Genomic DNA, 22,331 nt, shown 5'->3' with positions numbered 1-22,331 from the left:
TATTATTTAATAAAGAAACCATTTAATAAATTTTACTGACACATTTCTATTCATCAATTTTTTATTAACCATCAACAAATAACCTGGACCTTCCACCCCTTTTAAAATTCCAACTTAACTTTCTCAGAATGTGGGTGCAAGCCAGAGTACCCACCGAAAAGCCACCAATAACGATGAGAACACAAACTCGACACGAAAGCTCAAGATGAAATTTAAACACAGAGCCTGTACTGCCCATACTTGACTTGACGGTATCAAAATGAAGTAGAAAGAATTGGGCCGCTGCTGTTGAAAGGTTTTTACTCCTTATTTATTTCACATATATCCATCTGTTGTTTGATTTTTGGCGAGCTGAGAATATTACGGGGTTCTAATGCTTTCTCGCTCAGCTACAGCCTTTTTTTTTTTTCCGTCTTTGTGATTGACAGGCAGCAGGGTTTAGATGCGCTAATGTAGGGCAGGCAGAGGCTTAGAGCACATACAGATAGCATCGTGTGCTGCCTTCGTATGCCACTCTGGCTTTGCTCTTCCTACACACAATAACACACAGACGGCAAGCACGGCACATATCGCTGATAGCTTTGGGTTTGCGGGGCTGTGAAAGGAGCCGCGTGGTGCAATACGCTCTCCGGGGTTAATGGCTCGTCCCTTTGTGTGGCCTCACACACATTCATTTGAAACCCCGGCTCTTGGTTTGGAGGAAACTCTGTGGAAATCCTGTTGCATCCCAGGGTGGGAAGCTGAGTAGAGTTATACCGCCCATATTCTTCTCTCTAAGCTCCCATCTTTTTTAAGCATGGCAAGGGCTGCTCACACGTGAAATTAAAAGGCAGACTCTGGCTAATCAAGTAATAAGTGAACCGTTTCCTTCTTACTCAATGGTTGCAACTGGTCGATTCAGAGTTATTAAACGAGAAATCTTTGTTTGGTATAAAACTCTTGTGTGGACAAAGTCTAATGTTTGGATGCACATTCTTTGACAGGTGCTGGTAGGTGTAGTGGTTTCCTGGTATTCTGGTTTCTTCCCACGTTCCAAAAATATGCAAATAGGTTATTTGAAGACTTTGAATTGCTGAATTCTTGCCCTGTGAGTGTCTCGTGACCAGTCCAAGGAGAAGCAGTGGTTCTTTCTTGAATTTAACTAGCAATAGGCTCCACCTGCAACACCAATGTGAATATGTCATATAGAAAAGGCATGGATGAAGATCAGTAGGGCTCTCACAAACAAATCATTTTGGAATCAATTACCTAATTGATTAGTCCATCAATTATTTGAGGTCTTGCTATCTCCTGACAAACTGAGAAAAATATGAGCAGAAGACTGATATAAAAAAAATACATCCAGCTTGAAATTTTACACCAGTTTTCATCAGTCATTTATGCACAAATATTTGAGCAATGCAAAATAACATTTTATAAGTCTACGGCAGAATGCTTGAAGAACAAAAAAAAGATTATCAGACATGCAAAAGTCTATTCTGATGATTTCGTCCTGCAGGTGCAGATGGTCTGGGCTTCACAGTGGTGACTCGGGACTCAACTTCGAGTGGGCCTGCACCAATTCTGGTGAAAAATATACTGCAACGCGGTGCAGCAGTCAAAGATGGCCGCCTGCAGCCTGGTGACCGCATCCTTGAGGTAAGACAGCTGATGTATACAAAAATAAAAAGGCTGAAAATCATCAGCAGACATCTAAAAATGTCAAAGCACCTTGAGTGAAACTCTTCGTTTAGGTGAACGGAATGGACATGACTGGCCGGAGTCAAGAAGAACTCGTGGCCATGCTGCGCAGTACCAAACAGGGAGAAAATGTTTCTCTGGTAGTCGCCCGACAGGAGGATGTCTTCATGCCCCGGGAATTGGTAAGGAAGTGCTCAACTTTACGATAATATAGCCAGCTCAGGTTCTCGTTTCATCTGCATCGCTGGCTTAGTTGTCTCTCCCGATGCTCGTTACTTTTGTTCCCTCTTTACTATGCCCTCCCACCCCACGCTCTTTTATCATCTTTTTTTTACCATTTCCTGCACATTGTCACTTTGCCCCATCCCCACTCAAAGGATCAAATGTCCCTATGGTTATAAACACACGCATGGATGGGCACGCAAACATACGCAGAGCACGCTCCAGCTTTCCTGTCCCGCTACGCTTTGTTGACACAGCCGTGCCAGAGGAAGTCGCACACAAGCCGCAGCGGTCCCATAGGAAGTGTGTGAACACAGCCGCGCATGTTGGCACACAACGGGTGATGACAGACCCCTTACCTGTTCAGGCTGAAGGGTTCAGAGGTCACCATTTTGACATTGTCCTCCTTGTGGGCAATAATAATAAACTGGGACCTTTGTTCTCTATCCATTGTATTTCACACTTTTTTCTGAACACTTAATTCTCAATATAATGTAAAACTACTTTAACAACATTGTACACATACTTGAAGTATTATATAGAATACTTAATACTTACTCCAGTTGAAGGAAAAAAATGTATATATAAATAAAAATAAAAAAATACTATATATATATATATATATATATATATATATATATATATATATATATATATATATATATATATATATATATATATATATATATATATATATAATATCATATATATATATATATATAATATCATATATATATATATATATATATATATATATATATATATATATATATATATATATATATATATATATATATATATATATATATATATATATATATATATATATATATATATTTCACAAGATTTCCCATTTGTTTAAATAACAGCAGGCTTAATGTCCATCACTGCAAAAAAGGACACTTGCTGATTCAGCAGTTAAGGATCAGGTCATCTGGCTAAAAGGGTTCCATTGCTCAGTTCATCACACCGGTGCCAAACTACCTTGTGATTTATATTCTTTGCTCCAGCTTCCATATAGTTGCTTTTACCTTCTGTGTACAAGTCGACTTGACACAGAGAGCGAGCTGAGCTTCTGATTGATTCGTTTTAATAGTGACTATTGATGTTTCGTGAGCAGCACGTCACACAGCGAAAGCGCTCAACCGAGCTGCAAGACGATTTGGTCCATTTTCAATCAAGCCTGTGAGTTTTCCTTATTTGGATACCAATAGACAGCAAATTTTTCTTCTCCTGTGCTCGAGAACTCTTTTTCTATAATGAAAACAAAGATAAGTTTTAATTCCCCCTGAATTTCTGTCCACATTTCTGCTGGAGATAAATGAGATATTTTGTAATGAAGTGAGTTGGAATCAAATTGTCTATGTGCATGCATGCCAAGCGAGTTTTTTTTTTTTTTTTTTCATACAAAAGACAGGATGGAGGGGTCACTCTGCACATGGTTGAACCTCAGCCTGCAAGGCCAGATCAGTGTGCAGGAAAAGAGTTCGCCAAGCAGAAATTGACTTTGCGGCGCCGGGTCTTTTCCATTTTGTCACCCAAAGCCACCACCTCACCTCCGCCCACCACGAACACTGACATTATTCGTTTCAATCACTAATTTAGCTTTCCCCGCTTCTCATTGTGTGGCAAAGGTGTAAAGCACCATCCAAGCAGACATTAAGGCGATTAATTGGGAGCTCCGCCGCCACTGTGGCACACTGCAAGATCTCATCTTAATTGAATGTCGCTCTCATCACTAATCCCAAAGCTTTGAAGCTTCCCCCACCCCACCACCACTCCCGTCTAGAAATCCTCCATGACAAAAGCCTCTGTATGTAATCACTGTGTATCATTCACTCCACACCTCCCACCCAGAAGAGAGAAAAAGCTCTTTTTTCGGTCATTTGGGTTTTGAAGAGGGTGGTCTGTCTCCTGGCTGCAAACTTGTTTAAAAGCTATTGCTGTAGGCCATTAGTGGAGGGAGCAGGGGTCGCAGAACAGAGCCAAGAGGTCTCAGCCACCCCAGGGACGCAATGTGCCCTCAAGCAAAGGGTATTAGGGGGATATCAAATTGAGCCTCAGGTGCCACATCAGCAGTAAGATTCAACAAATAAACAGCTTGGTTTGGTGCCTTTTGCCATTCCATTTCCGTCTTTCTCTGATTGGGCCATATTTAGCTCACGAGTGCCACTGGATTACAGAGGTATTCAAAATCTCACAGGATAACACCCGAGTCGTGGAAGTTGTGAGTCGGCCTTGTAGTTTAGCTGCTTTTGACAGAGCCTCACATTCTTTGTTGATAAAAATAAGCCTGTACTGAAATCCCGGTATTAAATTGGAGAGAAATAGTTGAGTGACTTTTTTAAAGGCTTTTTTTTTTTTTTTATGTATCGTTGCGGAAAATATTTAGCAAAAGTGACTTGTGACTTTTTTTTACAGAAGACATGTCCATCTGCATTAGAGGAAAATTGAGCATCTAAAATTGAATGGGGTACTCTTAATGCCTTCCACGTATGTATTTTTTGCATACCAACTGCCCAAGCTAGTATCTTTAGCAATAAATTGGTCGAGATACCCGTGCCAGGTGTATTCGTTTGACATTTTTCCAATTATGTATCCATGGTATCATGAAATAAAATAGCCCTAACATGCATTTTTATCTGACCTTAAAACACTTCTCAGGTGTCGGTCAAAATACACCAAGATAAATAATACAAACAGATAAGCCTTACAAAATGAAAGAAATCTTTCCTTTCTCTTGAAAATGAGCATACATTAACCGTCTGTTCTACTTGGACATTGATGACGAGAGCGCCTTTTGTTACTATGACTACAGAGGTGGTGGGAGAAGGTTGAACATGGCTCGTGGCTGTTTACTTCTGAAACTGAAGCCTAGCATTTGTAAAGAAAACAAGTGAACCTTTGCAAAGACAGTTCAATCATTTTCACTGGTGGTGTCAGTACCGTATTTTCCGCACTATAAGGCGCACCTAAAAACCTCCAATTTTCTCAAAAACCGACAGTGCACCTTATAATCCGGTGCACCTTATATATTGAGCCACTACGGCAGGCGTGTCCAAGTCAAGTCAAGTCAAGTCAAGTCAAGTTTATTTGTATAGCCCTAAATCACAAACAGTCTCAAAGGGCTTCACATAGCCAAAATTGACAATTATTCTCAACGCATCCCCTGATCATAAGCTCCCAAAAGGGCAAGGAAAAACTCAAAAAACCCCTACCAGGGGAAAATGAGAAACCTTGAGAAGGGACCACAGATGGAAGGATCCCCCTTTCAGGATCACCAGGTTATAATGGATGCAGAGAGTACACAAGTAATACATGATATGAAAATCAATGAAAAAAAATGGATGTCGGAGGTGTCCTCGATTGTCCTGGCAGTGTCCTCAAGGGGGCTGAGCCGCAGCTCCCCCATCCCGAACTGGTCCCCGGGAATCCAGCCAGCCGCTAACCGCTTTCGAGCCACCTAACCCCCTCCCCACCCGGGGAGGAGGTGGGCAGAGAGAACAGAACAAACTCCGGCCAAATCGGCCATCACAAGTTAGTTAAAGGCCATCTCATAGAAATGTGTCTTTAAACGTGTCTTAAATGTTTCTACTGAGGTAGTAGTTCTAATATCCATTGGTAGGGCATTCCAAAGCTCTGGAGCCCGAATAGAGAATGCTCTAGACCCTGCAGACATTTTCTTGGCCCTCGGTATAACTAAAAGACTAGCGTTTTGCGAACGAAGGTTACGAGACGGAACATAAGGAACGACTAGGTCGACGAGATATGAAGGCGCTAAGCCATGCAGTGCTTTATAGGTTAGTAGAAGAACCTTGAAGTCACATCTTAAATGGACCGGGAGCCAATGTAATTCGGCTAATATTGGGGTAATGTGATCAAATTTTCTTGACCGTGAGAGCAGCCTCGCAGCGGCATTTTGGACTAACTGTAGACTTTTAATACTGGATTTAGGAAGACCAGAGAACAATACATTACAGTAGTCCAGGCGCGACGTGACGAACGCATGTATAATAGTTTCCGCATCCCCAGTCGAGAGGATAGGACGAATCTTAGCAATATTACGAAGGTGAAAAAACGCAATCCTGGTTATATTCTTAATGTGTTTTTGAAAGGAGAGCGTTTGGTCAAATATTACCCCGAGATTAGTTGCTGTATCACTCTGAGTGATAGTACGGTTATCTATAGTTATAGTGGTTTGCTTAAATAAATGTTGATAACGAGTAGGACCAATTATCAACATCTCAGTTTTATCCGGGTTAAGACGAAGGAAATTGAGAGACATCCATTGCTTAATCTCCGCAAGGCACGCCTCGAGATTACAGCAGTCCTGTGGATCTGTCATCGATAACGGCATATATAATTGGGTGTCATCCGCGTAGCATTGAAAACTAATATTATATTTACGTATTATGCCCCCAAGCGGAATCATATAAATATTAAATAAAATCGGTCCGAGTACCGATCCCTGTGGGACACCACAAGTAACATTATAAAGCTCAGAGGACGTATTACCATACCAAATATATGGACTTATATATGGACTAAGTTTTAAAAAGGGCCATTCATTGAAGGTGCACCTTATAATCCGGTGCGCCTTATAGTGCGGAAAATACGGTACTCCAAACACCACACAACATAAATATGTGCATTGATCTGTGCATGTCGCATATCCATGGGCACATCACAAATAAGAGAGATTTATTACTTTTATTAGTTACTTTGCTTTTTTTACTTTTACTGATGACCTCCATGCCGCTGATTCATTCATGAGACGAAAAGGCTTGTCAATTAGAGCAGTATTTTCAGCCACTTGACATCACATTGTTCACTTTAAGTGGCACTCTTGAGTTCAGTAGGAGGCTGTGAGAAATGAGAAATCCTCTATCAGAACTTGCTACATACATTTTTTATTATATATATTATATAGATATAGTGTGGGTCCTCTTGTCTCTAAGTGATGCAACCCAGTGCTTTTTGCTTACATTCCATTTCGCCAAGATGTAATGACAGTTTTCTTCCCTTTTCACCTCATCTCACCGTTGGCTGCCGTTGCCGTCTTCATGGTCATTTTCTTAACATTGTATAGAAGCAAGAGAGGGAGAAAGTAGAGCCTTGGGACAAAGAGGGTGAAAAAAGGGAGGGATTGAGAGATTAAATGTAAAGAATCAGCACTGAGCGACAGAAGCGTGTATACCTCAGGGATAGCTTATCACTTTTAAATGCTCCTCTGTGCCTCCTCCAGTAGGAGAAAGTAAGAAAAGGTTATTATGTTTCCTTTAAAGATGGCTTGCTTTCCATCTGCAGCTTTCATTTCAAAACGAAATAACCTCTCGACACTACTGTATTATTTTTTCACTCCCCGCCTTCATCTATTTTTTCACTACAAAACACTTGCTTCTCTACTCAACTTCTGCTCCATGTTATTTTTATTTATGTATTTATTTAAAAGAGGATTACCTTCAGCCTGTGCTACCTTTCAATCCCAATATCTGAGTTTTGAGTAGACCCAATAGTGTCAGAACTTAAGATCAGTTAGTCCATTTGATTTGAAGCTCAAGCTTCAGCGATCATACACAGCCGTAGTTATTAAAAGTGGGCAAGGAGGCTTTTAATCTTTCTAAATGTCATTCATACACTGGGGCTTCCATCGCCCATCTTTCTTTGTTTTTTAGAAAGATGAAGATCCTGGAAGTCTGGTATTGGAGGACGGCAGGGAGCAGCTCATGTATGAAATCCCACTCAATGAGACGGGTTCTGCCGGCCTCGGAGTGAGCTTGAAGGGCAACAAGTCTAGAGAGACTGGCGAGGACTTGGGCATTTTCATCAAGTCCATCATCCATGGAGGGGCTGCTTACAAGGTACGTCAGTTTTTATTGATCTATTAAAAAATAAATAAAAATAAAAAATCAACCACATTTAACTTGGTTTTATAGGCCAGATTGAGTTTATATCCGGTCATATGTTTTACACTACTGCTCTGACTCATAAATTCAAGATGGCATTTTGAATAAATCAATTAATAGGAAACAAAACAAATATAAGGAGTCATCTTGAAATGGACACTGCTCATTTGTCCTACCATTACTATTGTCATTGTTAATGTCTAGTTTTTGTCATTTTCTCTTTTCCTGTTATATGCTCCTTTGCCACCCTGGTCGTTTCTTTGTCTTTCTTCCTGTCTTTCACCAACACCATGACTCCTCCATTGCAGGACATCTCTTTTGTAGACCCTTGACACTTGACCTCAAGTGGCTTTGTTTCATCAACTCTGCAACCATCTTATCTTGATCACTCCTCACCCACTTCTAGTTGTGAGTCAAAAAAAAAAAAAAAAAACACCCATGTCAGCACTTTGGAGATACAATTTCTCTTTTCCTCATCTCAACTTCTAGTGCCGCTCTTTGCTGATCTCAAAGCTGTAGTACCCGATGAGGAAGCACAGAGAAAGGAGTCTGGTTTGGGATCGGGAAAGCTAGACAGGATCTTTACTTCCTAAAGCAGTCTCAGAAGTAGTTTTTTCTGATATCAGATTGCATTCAGACAGAATGGGACAATAAGATACATGCAAAGCAGGTTTCTGGGACGACATCACACAAAAAGGAAGAAGGGGAGACAGTAGTGAGGGAATGGAGAAATAAGCGACAACTGAAAAGATGGGAAAGATTTAAAAGAAGAATAAAGAAGGACAAAATCATGAAATGTGGAAACACTCATTGGGGTCACAATAGACGGGGGATTGCGCGTTTGAGCGTGTCTCATCCTCACTATTGATGCATGGTAATGAAAGGCAGCACAGGGTCCCGATGAGACTTCACGGCAGCAGGCTGGGGCGGAGGAGGGGACGTTAGGTTCCGCTGAGAAATGTCATGCAAACCGTCACTCAGAGAGGGGAGGAGATGAGAAAAGACTCATGGTGAGAACTAACCTATTTCCCTGAAACACATTTGAAAAAAGTTTTTCCCCTTTTTCTGATCTGCGTCACTTTAAAGACTACTTTTAAGAGAACTCAAGAAAATTTGGGCTCCTTTTACGTCTGTCTGACAAGTGACAAATATTCATAATGACGTTTAATGGATACATGAAGTGACCCAGATGCCCAAATTGCAAGCAAATCATTCCATGTGTCAACATTGAGCTGTGAGAAATCAAGGTAACCTCCATGCACATATTGCTTTAGTGCAACATCTTCAATTATTTTATTTAATAACATCAAGAATAATAACTTAGATTCATATCGTGCCTGTCAAGGGACCGCAGTACATTTGCATTCATGCTCATAATTGACACATTTAATTATTTTCCTCCTCTTTTCCCCTGCACAATTCTGCAGGGTTTATGCCAAGACTGGCAAAAACATGGATACACTTTTTTTAGGATTTGAAAATGTGCCTGCATGTAAAGCAGGCCAAGACAAAAATGACAGGTTGAAATGAACGGTTAAAATGGCCATTTCTATTTAAACCATATTTAATTTTCTAGGCTTTGACTGCACTATAATTTTCAGACTTTAAATGACACATTTTTTTCATGGTTTATCTGGTCCTGTGACTTATACTCAGGTGTGTCTTAGATATTTCAAATTTAGAGCTCTGACTGGCATGTAAAATCCCCATACCCTAATCCTGTTGACTTTCTTTTAGCGGTTGGCGAATACTTCAAAAGTATTTACCAACCACCACCAAAAAAAAAAAAAAAAAAAAAAAAAAGGAATAGTCATGCAATGTGGGCATGAGTATGAGCTCAACTTTTCTAGGTCTCTGTTATGTTGAAATAAATTAAAATAAATAAAAGTGACTTACACTTTGGAGCGACTTGTTTCATAAAATACAGCATTTTCGATTTAGAGTGGGTGTTATTTTTAACGTTTTTATTTGTGTTGTTTTTGCAGATGTGTATGTCACCAACATGTTTAAATGATGTCAAGCACTTATTGACAGGATATTTCCAATCTGTGAATTTATTTTGCATTCTTATTGGCACATAGCTCACATATCAGATTTGTATTCATATTTCAAAGTGGCTTTATTGCTATCAAAATATGTCCAATTCCATGGTCTCTTCATGCTGCAATGAAGCTATTTCACTTCAGAACAAAAAACAAATTGTCTCTTATTAAACGACGTTGTGTAAATCCAGTCATAATGTGTTGAATATATCGTTCTGGCCTTTTTTGTTGTTTTTTGACATCAGTCCAGACGGTGCTTGATTAATGAAGTGGGTTCAAAGGTCAACCCTGGCCCTAATGGACCATTCATAACATCACAGTCATTGTGTGTTCTCATCTTTATTGTCTTTTTATTCATTTTTCGCTGTGCCAAGTCTTTCGTTTGGCACGTTTCAGATATCTTATACCTTGGTTTCTCTTCCTCGCCTTCTCCAAGGCAATGCCTTGTATTGGCTCTTCACAAGTGGCTGCTTTGTAAAACACTTAAACATGATCTAGTGCCCACGGAGGCTATTCCATTAGCCTTGCTATATATTTATCACTGCGCTCTGGCTCTCATGAGATTACTAACTCTACAATTATCTCGCCTTAGCTTTTAGAAAGCCTCTCCCTTTTATTTTTATTCCACACCTTGTGTGTTTTTCATGTTGTTATTAATGTCAGCTCGGCTGTTTAACATCAGCACCAACACTTTTTGTCACAGGATGGCCGGCTGAGAGTAAATGACCAGCTGATAGCAGTCAATGGCGAAGCCTTGCTTGGACGGTCTAACAACGCTGCAATGGAGACGTTGAGGCGTTCCATGTCGTCAGAGGGCAACGCCAGGGGCACCATCCAGCTCGTGGTGCTGCGAGCATCCAAAGTGGAGGTAACGCCTCATTGTCTTGATGATTGCATGATTAGCTTAAGTGCAACAACAACAACAAAATTAACATTACCTTATTTTCCGCACTATAAGTCGCACCTAAAAACCTCCAGTTTTCTCAAAAGCCGACAGTGCGCCTTATAATCAGGTGCGCCTTATATATGGACCAATATTGAGCCACTACAGCAGGCGTGTCCAAAGTCCAGCCCGCGGGCCAAACGTATATATCTTATATATGGACAAAGTTTTAAAGTGGGCCATTCATTGAAGGTGCGCCTCATAATCCGGTGCGCCTTATATATGGACAAAGTTTTAAAATGGGCCATTAATTGAAGGTGCGCCTTATAATCCGGTGCACCTTATAGTGCGGAAAATATGGTACTTTTTTCCCCTCTTTACATTTTTTTTTTGTGGGCCCTATTTCTCAATTAATCATTTAGTTGTATTTACCTAAAATGTAAACTAAAAAAACATTCCGGGACCCATTTCAATATCCTGTAAAGATGTACAATAATCATTATATTCAAATAATAAATATAAACACTGCCTCATAATGAGTTCATAGCTTGGGTTTGCGATATGTTCTCACACTTGCAGGACTTTTTTCTCACTGTTTATTACTCACAGATTTTTGCAAGTGTGTGTCCCGGTAAAAATATATTTTAGGGCCCACAACCACGACACCCCAAAACTCACTTAGAAGCATCCCTGGGAATTTTTTTCCTCAGCATTTAGATAAAAGTTCTACCCTTCAATCTTCCCCTCTGCATATTTTGTTCTTTTTCCTGTAGGGGCAGTCCAATGCCATGAATGCTGCCACCAATCAAGCCACCTCTCATCAATCTTCCGACAATCAGGTACAAGTGGCCAGCATGAGCCAACCACCTAAGCGCTCTTTCTCCCTCCTACCGACACCGTGGAGACGGGCGTCTGAGCCCCTACCTCATGGCCCCCGGCAGTATTCCGCACACAGAGCAGGGGGGACACACAACTCCCACGGCTTGAACCATAGGGAGAGACGCAGTTGTTACACATTTGGTCTCGCACACGCTAACGTTGAATACCGAGAGGAAGCCAGCGGCTACGGGCCTGAATTTGCATCTTATGGCCTCACGCCGAGAAGCTTTACGAGAACTACGGAAGAAATGAGGAACGTGGAGTACAGCCGCACACAAGGAGACACACACTGGCAACCAGAAATTGACACACACGGTGCCCCTCATGGTCACACTCACGGCAGCTTGAATGCATACACAGAAGACATCAGGGCAATGGCAGGCCAGATGTATGGTGACCCGCCCATGCACAGCAGTGAAGCAAGCACTCAGAGATACAGAGAGACACACTTGCATTATTATGCACACAACCACACGCGACACCGCCACCTGTGGCTCTCTGGTGGACTCTGATGACTATGCGTACGTGTAGCTTGCATAAATATTTCTTGACTTTGTATTCAACACCTCTCCTGTCCACTTGTTTGAATACCGTATTTTCCGCACTATAAGGCGCACTGGATTATAAGGCGCACCTTCAATGAATGGCCCATTTTAAAACTTTGTCCATATATAAGGCACACCGGATTATAAGGCGCATAGAATAAATAACTCAACCTTGCTCAAATGTTAATGCAATCACAAACACTCGAAATAGTGAATACAATAACAATATATCAATAACTCAATGTTGCTCAAACATTAATAGCACACAACACTCAAAATAAACAGGTAAAGCTTACTTTAATAAATTAGTCCTCATCCACAAATCCATATTGGTCCATATATAAGGCGCACCGGATTATAAGGCGCACTGTTGGCTTTTGAGAAAATTTGAGGTTTTTACGTGCGCCTTATAATACGGAAAATACGGTACATGGAAATGATCTTTGCTGTTAATTTTCCTCATCACCTCTCACATCACTCTTGTCTGTAGCCTGTAGCCTTTTCTCTTCATTTTTACCTGGAATGAAAATCAAGCCTTCTGTTGATCTCTGTATTGCTACAGCACAATGCACTCTGATTTTCATTTCACCTCTTTTAATAAAGGTAATCCAAAGCCTCCTGCATGCTGCTTTATGTTTCCCTGGGTTTTCAACCGTAGTTTCTCCATTTGCACTCTTTGCTTATTAAAAGCTGTTCTGTCTGCCTGCCTGCCTGCTTTTTTTTTGCCTTTGCATTATTCCCTTTGGTATGCACACTCGTAACAATTAGAGCCTGATTTACTAAGCTCCGCAATAGTGGGTGCTAAATTGCATGTTCAATTTAACAGACTGTGCGAATCGTTGGTGGGCATGTTGCTCGTGATCTATTTAAGTGAAGGTTTTGCATTTTGGGTAGCGCTGATGATTTTCACCATGGAAAATTAGGTAGACCACTGCCTGCACGAGATGAAGTTTGATCTTTAATCCCTAGCTAACCCTGGATATTTTGCAAGCTAATTTTTATATGCTATATTCCTCCATTTGCATCTACGTAACTATTTTGCACATTTATTTAGAACCACACAAAATTGATTGCGGAGCTATTTTGCCTGTTTCCCCGGTTGACACACCCAGACAGATTAGATTTTTAGCTAATCTGGGTGTGCCCAGAGAGTAGATCAGGTTTCACATCTACTGTTTTTGCACACTCACATTTTTAACCCTTCAGACGAATCTTTAGTCACCCAGACTCATCGTAAAAAAAAGGAAAATGAGGCACATTGATGCCATAAAACATCTTTTAAAAGTCAGTAATAATAAATAAATAAATAAATAAATAAATAAATAAATAAATAAGGAAAGAAAAAAATATCTCAATCAATCAATCAATAAATAAATTTAATTAAAAAAATATTTATTTCAGTCTTGTTATATCGCAAAAGCCTAGCGTTTGAACATGGGTGTGTAAATTTATATCCACATTAAGCCTCCAGAAGCCTATTGTATGTATACATGCGGCTGGAGGTTGCAGCCAACCTAATAGATGGCTCCCCTCCTGTTTACGTATCATGGTGGGATTCAGACACACTTTGAAGGGTGAGCCGTCTGCTTTGCCTCCGGCTGTCTGTTTGCGGGGCGCGAGAAGGTGATGATTAAGGTGTCAGTGGTACTGTCACAAATTTTCCACCCACCTGAAAAGTGATTGACAGCAGATACAGTAGTTAATAATGATACCCTTGGGACTCTTGTGATAGGCAAACCTTTCATTATTATATGGCTTGTTCTATACTGTTTGTGACAGCTGCACGTCTATTTGTCCGGGAGAAGCTTATTTAATCCTCCATCAATCCCCCTATCTCCATCTTCAGAAGGTGGGAGGTTTCTTTGTTGTGGAGGTGGTGTGTGTCAGTCAGTCCGTGGGAAAAATAATCTTAATTGCTTTATGTTGTGTTGAGCGGGGACCAGCAGGAATTAGGACCATGGCTGAGATGCTTATTATCGGGCTTTGAATTAAGAGCAGGTAGATGTTTATTATCTCCACCAAAGAGTGGATGTGCTCCACACCCATTGGTTGTTTGTCACAATGGACCTGTGTACAGTTCTTGGAATACTCTAACTGGATTTTAATGATGGGTAGGTTTAGTTGACAGTATTGATGACATGAAATGCAGCACATTGGTAAACGTTTAAGTGTGTCTCATCTGATTAGTTGTGGTTTTTTTTTTTTCCCAGCATTTATTTATGATCATAATCCTTCAAAGTATCTTCTTATCAAAGTTGCCGGGCAAAGAGCTAAAAGTTATAAATATATTTCGGGTCACCTAAATCTACGTAGACGTGCTCTAAATCTTCTTGTCCATGAAAAAACTTTGCTCCCTGCTCGCTAAATCACAATTGACAGGCAGTGTGAAAGTAATAATTCAAATTATGGCAACTATCTAAATGCAAGTTTGGGTACCAGAAATAAATGTGAACTTCCCAAATTTCTCCCAAGCATCAAATGTGTTCCCTGATTCACATTATTTACATATATTCAGTCATCATCTGAAATGCAATCAACAGAAGGAATAAACAGCACTCGTCTAATCCTACTGGGTAATAAAATGAGTAACTTGTGATGTTTTAGTCAACATCATACATTTTTTATAAGTCACATTTGGTTTGCACGCTGCACATATTTTGGGATATGAGCCTTTAATATCCATGTTTGTCAGCTTTTGTTATCTTCTTTGTTCTTTGTTTTTCAGGAGCCTCAGCGTCACCGTACCTACCAGGGGGCTTCTCGACCCTCCCAGCTCGACGGCAGCAGTCTCACTGACAAGTATTCGTATGGCGGCGCCGGCAGTGGTGAGTGTACGCTTGACTCTCCATCTGAACTGTCACAACACTTAGGGGTTGTGTACTTCCGTTATCTGTGTGCACAGCATGTGTGTCAGCATGTGTTTGTGGTGTCTTTTGACAGACAGTTTATTTGTTTGTTTGTTTTTTTAACGCCACTTGAGCAGCCATTCAAGCGTTTTTATGCTCCACATTAAGACTCGCCAACCATTCATTTTCAGTCTCGCTTATCCAGATCAGGGTCATAAAAGACTGGGTTGACCCTGAACTGATCACCTGTCAATCACAGAATAGACAACCATTCACACTCAAATTCCATCTTTGGACAATTCAGAATACTCAGTGAAAGCAAAATGTTTTTGGACGACCTACAACCTTCTATCTGCCCATTTATCCGATATATTACATTTCTTTCAAGCAGTGTTACATCTAAGCAAGGGCGCAGATGGGATTTTGGAAGTGTGGGAGGGTGGTGGATCAATTTTGTAAGAAAAAAAAATACATACATAAATATAATAGTGCTGTGCACGAATGAGTGGTAATTCAAATTAAGAAACGAGTTGGCCGTAAAGAACAAACGCAGGATTATTAGTAATACTTATATAAATAAACTATACGACAGAGCAAATTAACAAAACACATAATATAAATGTAAGTTTAGGATAAACATACAACTACTTCATTCTTACAAGATTGGCAATTGTTGCCACGACGCAATTGCTTAAAAAAAGAAAAACAAAATTGCACTTGATTGCTTGTCTGGCTGTTTTTATGCCCGGAAATACATAAAAGCAGGCCCACTGCAATATTATTGACTGAGTTGGAGATCGTATTTTAGGAAGAGGGTTGATTAAAATTCAAACTGAGAAGGACTAATGCCTAAATTTTTTTGTATGATGTAAACACATGATCAGTTGTAGCATAACATCCACTAAGCAGGGTCCGTGTCTGTCCCAATGGAAGAGGAAGCTTAATCGTCTGTTTTACTGAAGATTTGTGTCGCCTTATGTGACAAAAGTGAAGGGAACGGATCGTGGTCTTTATAAAACGGAAGGGGGACACATCTCCTCCGCCGTCCCCAGTGCCATCTGCGCTCATGGATCAAAGGCTCACCCGGGAGTATTTCTATTGGCAAAACGAAAAGTCACTGCCAGTTTTTTTTTTCCCCCTGAAGTTCTCGTGTTGAGAAAAAGATCTGACCTTGGAATCGTGATGTCGGTGTAATTGGCTGATTTGCATAAATAGTTGCGCGACATGTGTGTCTTCAAAGAAAACAAACACAACAGAGAAAAGGTTCACAGATTGATTTGATTACATTTTTTATTTCTCATCCTCATGTCCGTCTGTTGGGAGCTGGAGATCTTCTCCTCATCATCAGTTGTCCATCAGATTATGGCAGAAATTGTATTTTATAAAGACAAAAGGGTTTTGTGGAAATGTTGAGTTTGAGTGATACTTTTGCCTGGAAATCATTCTCTAGTCTTTTAGTTTTTTGAGGTTGTTTTATGCCTTTGTTTGGATTCTTTTTTTGTAATTACATAAACTTGCTCCTCCACATCCCACTTTCAGTGTATAGTTTCTTTTACTTATTTAAAAGTCGCTTTTTTGTGTCTAGCGATTGATCGTGTTGTTTTCTTTTTCTTTAACCTCAACCAAAGTTCAAGTTCGAGACAGGAGCTTTTTTTGGTTTCTGTTTGTGTGCTACTTATATTTTATTTTCAATGATAACTCACAAAATTAAATATTGCTTTTCTTTAGCTCTGTATCCTGTTGCAACCACCAATGGCACCCATGGTCTCTATGGGAACAATCAGGAAGACTCTCAGGAAGGCTTCCCCAAGGGCTCTTCCCCACGAACAGTGGAAGATATGATTAGAGACACAGCTTCCACTCGCTCTCGCTACAGGTGAACCCAACACATCACACTTGCACAATCATCAACACTATTAAATCACACACAAGGCCGGAGTTATTAGTGCCCGAGCACCGTGTAGTTGCAAATTGATGTATCTTTGTGGATATGTTAATATTTTGGGGTTCATGGCCATGCCAACCCTCAACTCACACAGTAGGAAAGATCAACAAAATATTAGCAGCTAAACTAGTTTCATTCACTGAGTGACACAAAATTCTGAAAAGGATTACAGAAGGATTGAATGATTTGCATGAATCTGTATGACAAGGAATAGCTAAAAAAAAAAAAAAAAAATGTAAAACATACATTACAATAGTAGAGCATAAATGTCACACGACCGTATCGACATCCAGAAGACATAAATCCTGTTTGCCACTGGGAGAGCCAGGTAATGTTTGCACAACTTGGCCAAACATGGAAACCCGTTCATATTGTGGAACCATCAAAAGAGTGAGATGGAGCATTTAGGGGGTTTGCAAATAATCACAGACCTTTTTGCGTGGGCTGAAAAGTTCAAAACCTTCTTCCGCCCAACAGGTGGCCTCATGTAGTTTGTTTGTCTCCATATGTTATCTTTCGTTCAATTCGTGTTGGATTTTATATTGAATTAATTTCCTTGCTGAGGGCATCCTGTCAAAATTTTTGAACATGGGTGTCTGTTTTGCAGTGAGCATTCCATGGATGACCAAAAGACCAACCAGGAGAAGATGCTTCGAAATAGAGGATCCAAAAGCATGGACCTGGGTGAGATCACACACCAGCACCTCAGTCCACAGCGTTTTTGTGTGTGCATGTGTTGGGTATAAAGTGAAAACTAAGGTTAGCTCATTGTATCGACGTTCCGTGACCCTCACCGTTTCTTTTTCCCTGTTTTACAATTTTGTTGTTCTCACCAAGCCCCTGTTAGATTCATCTTTGTGAAATATTGGTTCTCTTTTTTTCCCCCCTCCTTTTCAGCCATCGCTCAGTGTGAAAGCCGCTCCTCTGTCACTATTTGCTATGACTCTGTTTTCCAATCCTGGTTCATTAGGTTCGGCGGATTGGCTTTCTTCCTCCAGCATAGGCCTCTGCCACCCAAGCTTGATTGCCTTTCATTATGGACAAGGGTGGTCTTATCACACTCACTCACTATCTCCTGCCCCATTGAGACCCTCTCCACCCCGCCCTTTTCTCGCAATCTTTGGCCATTTCTAGTGTTTGTGTTTCCCCTATTTGATATCTCCACTTCTCGATTGGGTCTTGACTGAAGCAGAAACCTTCCGCCAGTCATGAGCACCTTTCAGGCTTTGTGGTCTCGTGTTCAGCTTTATCAGCGCTCTGGTATAGATTGGCTTTTATTAAATAGCACTTGCCCGAACCAGAGGCACTCCCTTCCGTTGACCTTGAATGCCTTAAGCTTCAAGTGTATCGATCAAAGCATAAATACATACTTATCAAAACACACCAGGCACGATGACTAGTGCAAGTTCTGGTCGGGTTTTAATACGCTGCTCTTCATCATCAGAAACAATATGAGCTGACACTCCCATATTGTAAGTACGATAAACCGCAGAGCAAAGGAGTGTTTCCATTTTTAATCTGCTACTGTGGTAGAAGAACACAAACCGTCGTACTACTCTATGAATGACAATTTGCCTTGATGGCATTGTGTTTCCGTTTTTGTGTACAACACGACTGCCCTCACGTAAAACCTGGTATCATTTCAGCCTCTTTCAGTTCTGCCTTATCCTAGTAATCGACCCCCTGGGAAAATTGACCTCATAAAAAATTCAAATGATGATTTCAGAGCAAAAGCAGCTCAATGAAAACCTATTATTATCTCCTTTAGTGGACCCCATGTGGTGGCTAGCAGCAATCTTGTTGGGCTAAATTGGGTGCCGCTTAGCAGGATGACGATGGTGTCCTTTTCACTTTTTGTTTTCCTTTTTATTCCTGCTAATGTCGCACTCATCCCATTTTATTTCAGTCACAATTCTGTTTATCTGTATTTTATGCTTTTTTTCCCGCACTAGTTGTAGCAGAAGCTTCCTGACTCACACTTTAATGAAATGTTGGACTAGTTTTACGAGATGGCGAAATATTTAGTCTTTTTTGTTTTTTCTGTGTGTTCTAGTGGCGGATGAGAGTAACGTGAGATCATTGGCTGGACATAGAAAGGGTGAGTTATAATATATCCAATCATTAACTCATTAGCTGATTGTTGGCTGACTGACTAACCAGTGGTGGTGAGCTTCGATTTAATTAAAGGCGGCAGGCACATGCTTGTTGCTCTCCTGCTTTTGTGTCACATCAACAAGCAACTGTCCATGGTTGGCTACCAACTTTTTAAGATACAATCATATCTTAAGGCTCGGCGAGCACTTAAATCAGACATTCAAAACAAGAACGGTAAGAGGTTAAGGCCGAGCTAGACCAATCTGACGTCAGGAAACGTGCGGGCATCAATTTGCGCCGTCTGGTTAATGCATCTCTCACAATCTTAACATCGGATTTCGTTGGGAAGCGTCTGTTTAGCGTTTCTGGCCAATTCAGCAATTGGCGTTGTAACGTTATGACATTTGATCACTCGCGAATATCAGCTAGTGAATCAGCTACGCTGAGGCAAAATCAGGAAGTGACGAATCTCGAATGATTACGTTTTTATATGCCGCCTCCGCAAAGAGCTTTCCGTTTGGCTTTTTTCTACTACTGTTTAACTGATACGAATGGATATTTCATCTCACGCGTGCGCAGAAGGTCATTTTTTTCCAGCGTTACAGTCGAGACAATACCACAGGGGATAAACGTCGGTCACATTTGGCTGACGTTGGATTGGGCTATTTTGGCCTCTTAAGAAAAATATCTCAATTTTCTTTAAAGGTGTCATATCTCCTCTTATTTCCCTCTTGGTTTTATGTAACACATGCAACAACAAATAAGTTTGTTGCTGGCGAATGACCTTAACACTGTCGCTGACCTCAAAGGCTTTCTACTCAGTAGTAGGACAAGTACAGTAGCTTTGCCTTCTCCTCCTCCACCTCTTCCTCCGCCTCATCCTTCTCCTCATCCTCCTACCTTTCTTCTACCAACTCCCCCCCGCCATCTCCACTGCTATGATTTTCCTGGAATGTCTTATCACTGCCCGTAACTCAACGACCCCGGATAAATAAATGTGTCTATTTATACTCTAGCATTTCACTCGTGTTGTTTTTCCTCTCATCTCCTGCTGACGTTTTTGCAAATGCGTATTGACAGTGCTTTTGCGCGTTTCTCTTTTTTGCTGATACAGCGCATTGGGCAGGCTTCCCCCCCTCCTAAATGGCCTCAGAGTTTTTTATGGGTTTGACATATTTCATTAGATGGATAGTCTTAAAAGGCCTGCCTGGCTTCCTTTAATCTGGCTAAAACCCTATTTTCTTCTCAGGCGGAAGTGCACCACTCATCTCTTTTTCCCTCCTCCTCCTCCTCCCTAGTTCATTCATTTTGTTTCCTCTTTTTTTTTTCTCATTTGTGTTTCACTTTCAAATACATCTGCCTTCCAATCACTGATTCGGAGTTTGAATCTCAGCTCTCATCTTTTTTGGGTGACATTTGAACTTGCTCAGCGTTTGTCTTCCTCGGGCAGTTTCAAAACAGATTGGTTTAGTTGAAGGCTCCAAATAGCCTATTAGTGTGAATGTGAGCGTGAACGGCTGTCTTCGGGCAACCAGTCCAGTTTATATGCCATGTTTAGCTGAAGCTAATCCGGTGACTTGTCCAGCCATGACAATGAGAGTTTAAGAGCACAGTATCCGGCTTCCACCTCCCTTTCCTCCTGCTGTGTTCAGGCCGCTGGGGGTTGAAATTGTGAACTGCCATGTTGATGATTGTTCGCTACGCATCGATTAGGCCTAGCTGCTTGTGTGTCCCTGCATAATGAAGGCCGATTTTACCATTAAAGCTACCGTGCAATTAAGTACACCCATCCATCCACTGATTTTTTTTTTAAGGTGCTTATCCTCATTCTTTGTACACCTAGCTGATACCAATTTCCCTACTGTATATGCCGCGGTTAACTACCGTATTTTCCGCATTATAAGGCGCACCTAAAAACCTCCAATTTTCTCAAAAGCCGACAGTGCGCCTTATAATCCGGTGCGCCTTATATATGGACCAATATGGATTCGTGGATGAGGACTCTTTTAAAGTAAGCTTTACGTGTTTATTTTGTGTGTTGTGTGATATTAACGTTTGAGCAACATTGAGTTATTGATATATTGTTATTGTTTACACTATTTCGAGTGTTACTATATTGTGATTGCATTAACGTTTGAGCAACGTTGAGTTTTATATTCTATGCGCCTTATAATCCAATCCGGTGTGCCTGATGTGGACAAAGTTTTAAAATGGGCCATTCATTCAAGGTGCGCCTTATAATCCGGTGCGCCTTATAGTGCGGAAAATACGGCACAGTGAATCAAGACTTGCATCAAAAGTCAAATGCAAATATTTATATGTAACCTTGACAGAGTTGGAAGTGTGCAAGTACTGTGTTTGTGTGTACCATTGTTTCAATTGGCTGATGATTCTGAAAAGGTGTGTATGCAGTTATCTGAGCCATTTACGTAGATATGGCTAAAATACTTCTGGTGCCTATGTACCAAAAAGAACAGAAAGACACAATTATTGTCACAGCAGCTCCTCTGGACTTAAGTAGTTTGTCAAATAAGTGATAAGTGATGAAGTGTTGCCACTGAATGGTGCACTTGGGATTGCCCTTAACTTCAATTGGAAATGTGTTGACAAGCACGCCACTTGACAGAAGTGGCCTTGTACGAAGCATTGTTTGCTGGATGCCACCAGTATACACAATGTAGGAGTACCTTCTTTTTTCGTTCTTGTTTTTCTGATGTTTCTCTCAAATGTATTTGTGTGGCTGCTGCTTAATTACATTCTTAAGATGCAAATGTTGACTAGCCTGGCAATCCGGAGTCTGGAGAGCACGCCATTCACTACAGCTCTGCCTCACTTCAAAATGAATCAAGGTCGTTTACGTACTTGCTGTGAAGTGCGCAACGTCACTCTTCAGCGGCACAAGTCCATCCTCATTCCATCATATTAGCGATACGAGGAAATGTAAATTCAACAAAACTCAGTTGAGTAAAAGATACATTTGCCTTTAATTCAAACAGGTGTATACCTATGCTTGTTGCATCATATGGAAAGCAAAGAATTAAGTTCAGTGGGCATGAAGTCCCATGCTAAATGTTCCAAGCACATAACCGCTATGAGAAGTAAGCAAGAAACTTTTTCAACGTGCCTGTTGTCGGCGCTATGGTGATGTTACATCGACTCAATATGCTGCATTCAGACATTTGCACATTGCAGAAAACCCCCTCACAAATTTACATTTTTTTTCCATTTTATCAATATGACTGTGAAACAGGTTTTAACTTTATTTCTGTTTTTTTTAGTCTTAAAAATC

The 22,331-nt window shown here is 40.7% G+C and overlaps 1 protein-coding gene across 2 annotated transcripts in view; it reads left to right on the top strand.

Moving 5' to 3' along the window:
• LOC125988534 (partitioning defective 3 homolog B) overlaps positions 1–22,331 on the top strand; it is an 85,599-nt gene that overhangs the window by 23,268 nt on the left and 40,000 nt on the right. The window contains exons 9-17 of one of the 2 annotated variants that reach the window (XM_049753841.2): positions 1,499–1,638; positions 1,734–1,862; positions 7,578–7,763; positions 10,554–10,718; positions 11,507–11,572; positions 14,883–14,982; positions 16,732–16,879; positions 17,556–17,632; positions 19,002–19,046. In XM_049753841.2, coding sequence (XP_049609798.1) covers positions 1,499–1,638; positions 1,734–1,862; positions 7,578–7,763; positions 10,554–10,718; positions 11,507–11,572; positions 14,883–14,982; positions 16,732–16,879; positions 17,556–17,632; positions 19,002–19,046 — 1,056 coding nt within the window. The remainder of the gene's footprint in view (positions 1–1,498; positions 1,639–1,733; positions 1,863–7,577; positions 7,764–10,553; positions 10,719–11,506; positions 11,573–14,882; positions 14,983–16,731; positions 16,880–17,555; positions 17,633–19,001; positions 19,047–22,331) is intronic. The other variant, XM_049753842.2, reaches the window with a different exon arrangement.

Source organism: Syngnathus scovelli, chromosome 2 (assembly GCF_024217435.2).
Source record: "Syngnathus scovelli strain Florida chromosome 2, RoL_Ssco_1.2, whole genome shotgun sequence".
Lineage (NCBI taxonomy): Eukaryota > Metazoa > Chordata > Actinopteri > Syngnathiformes > Syngnathidae > Syngnathus > Syngnathus scovelli.
Note: the sequence above shows the minus strand (reverse complement) of the source record. Positions and strands in the feature narration are given on the sequence as shown.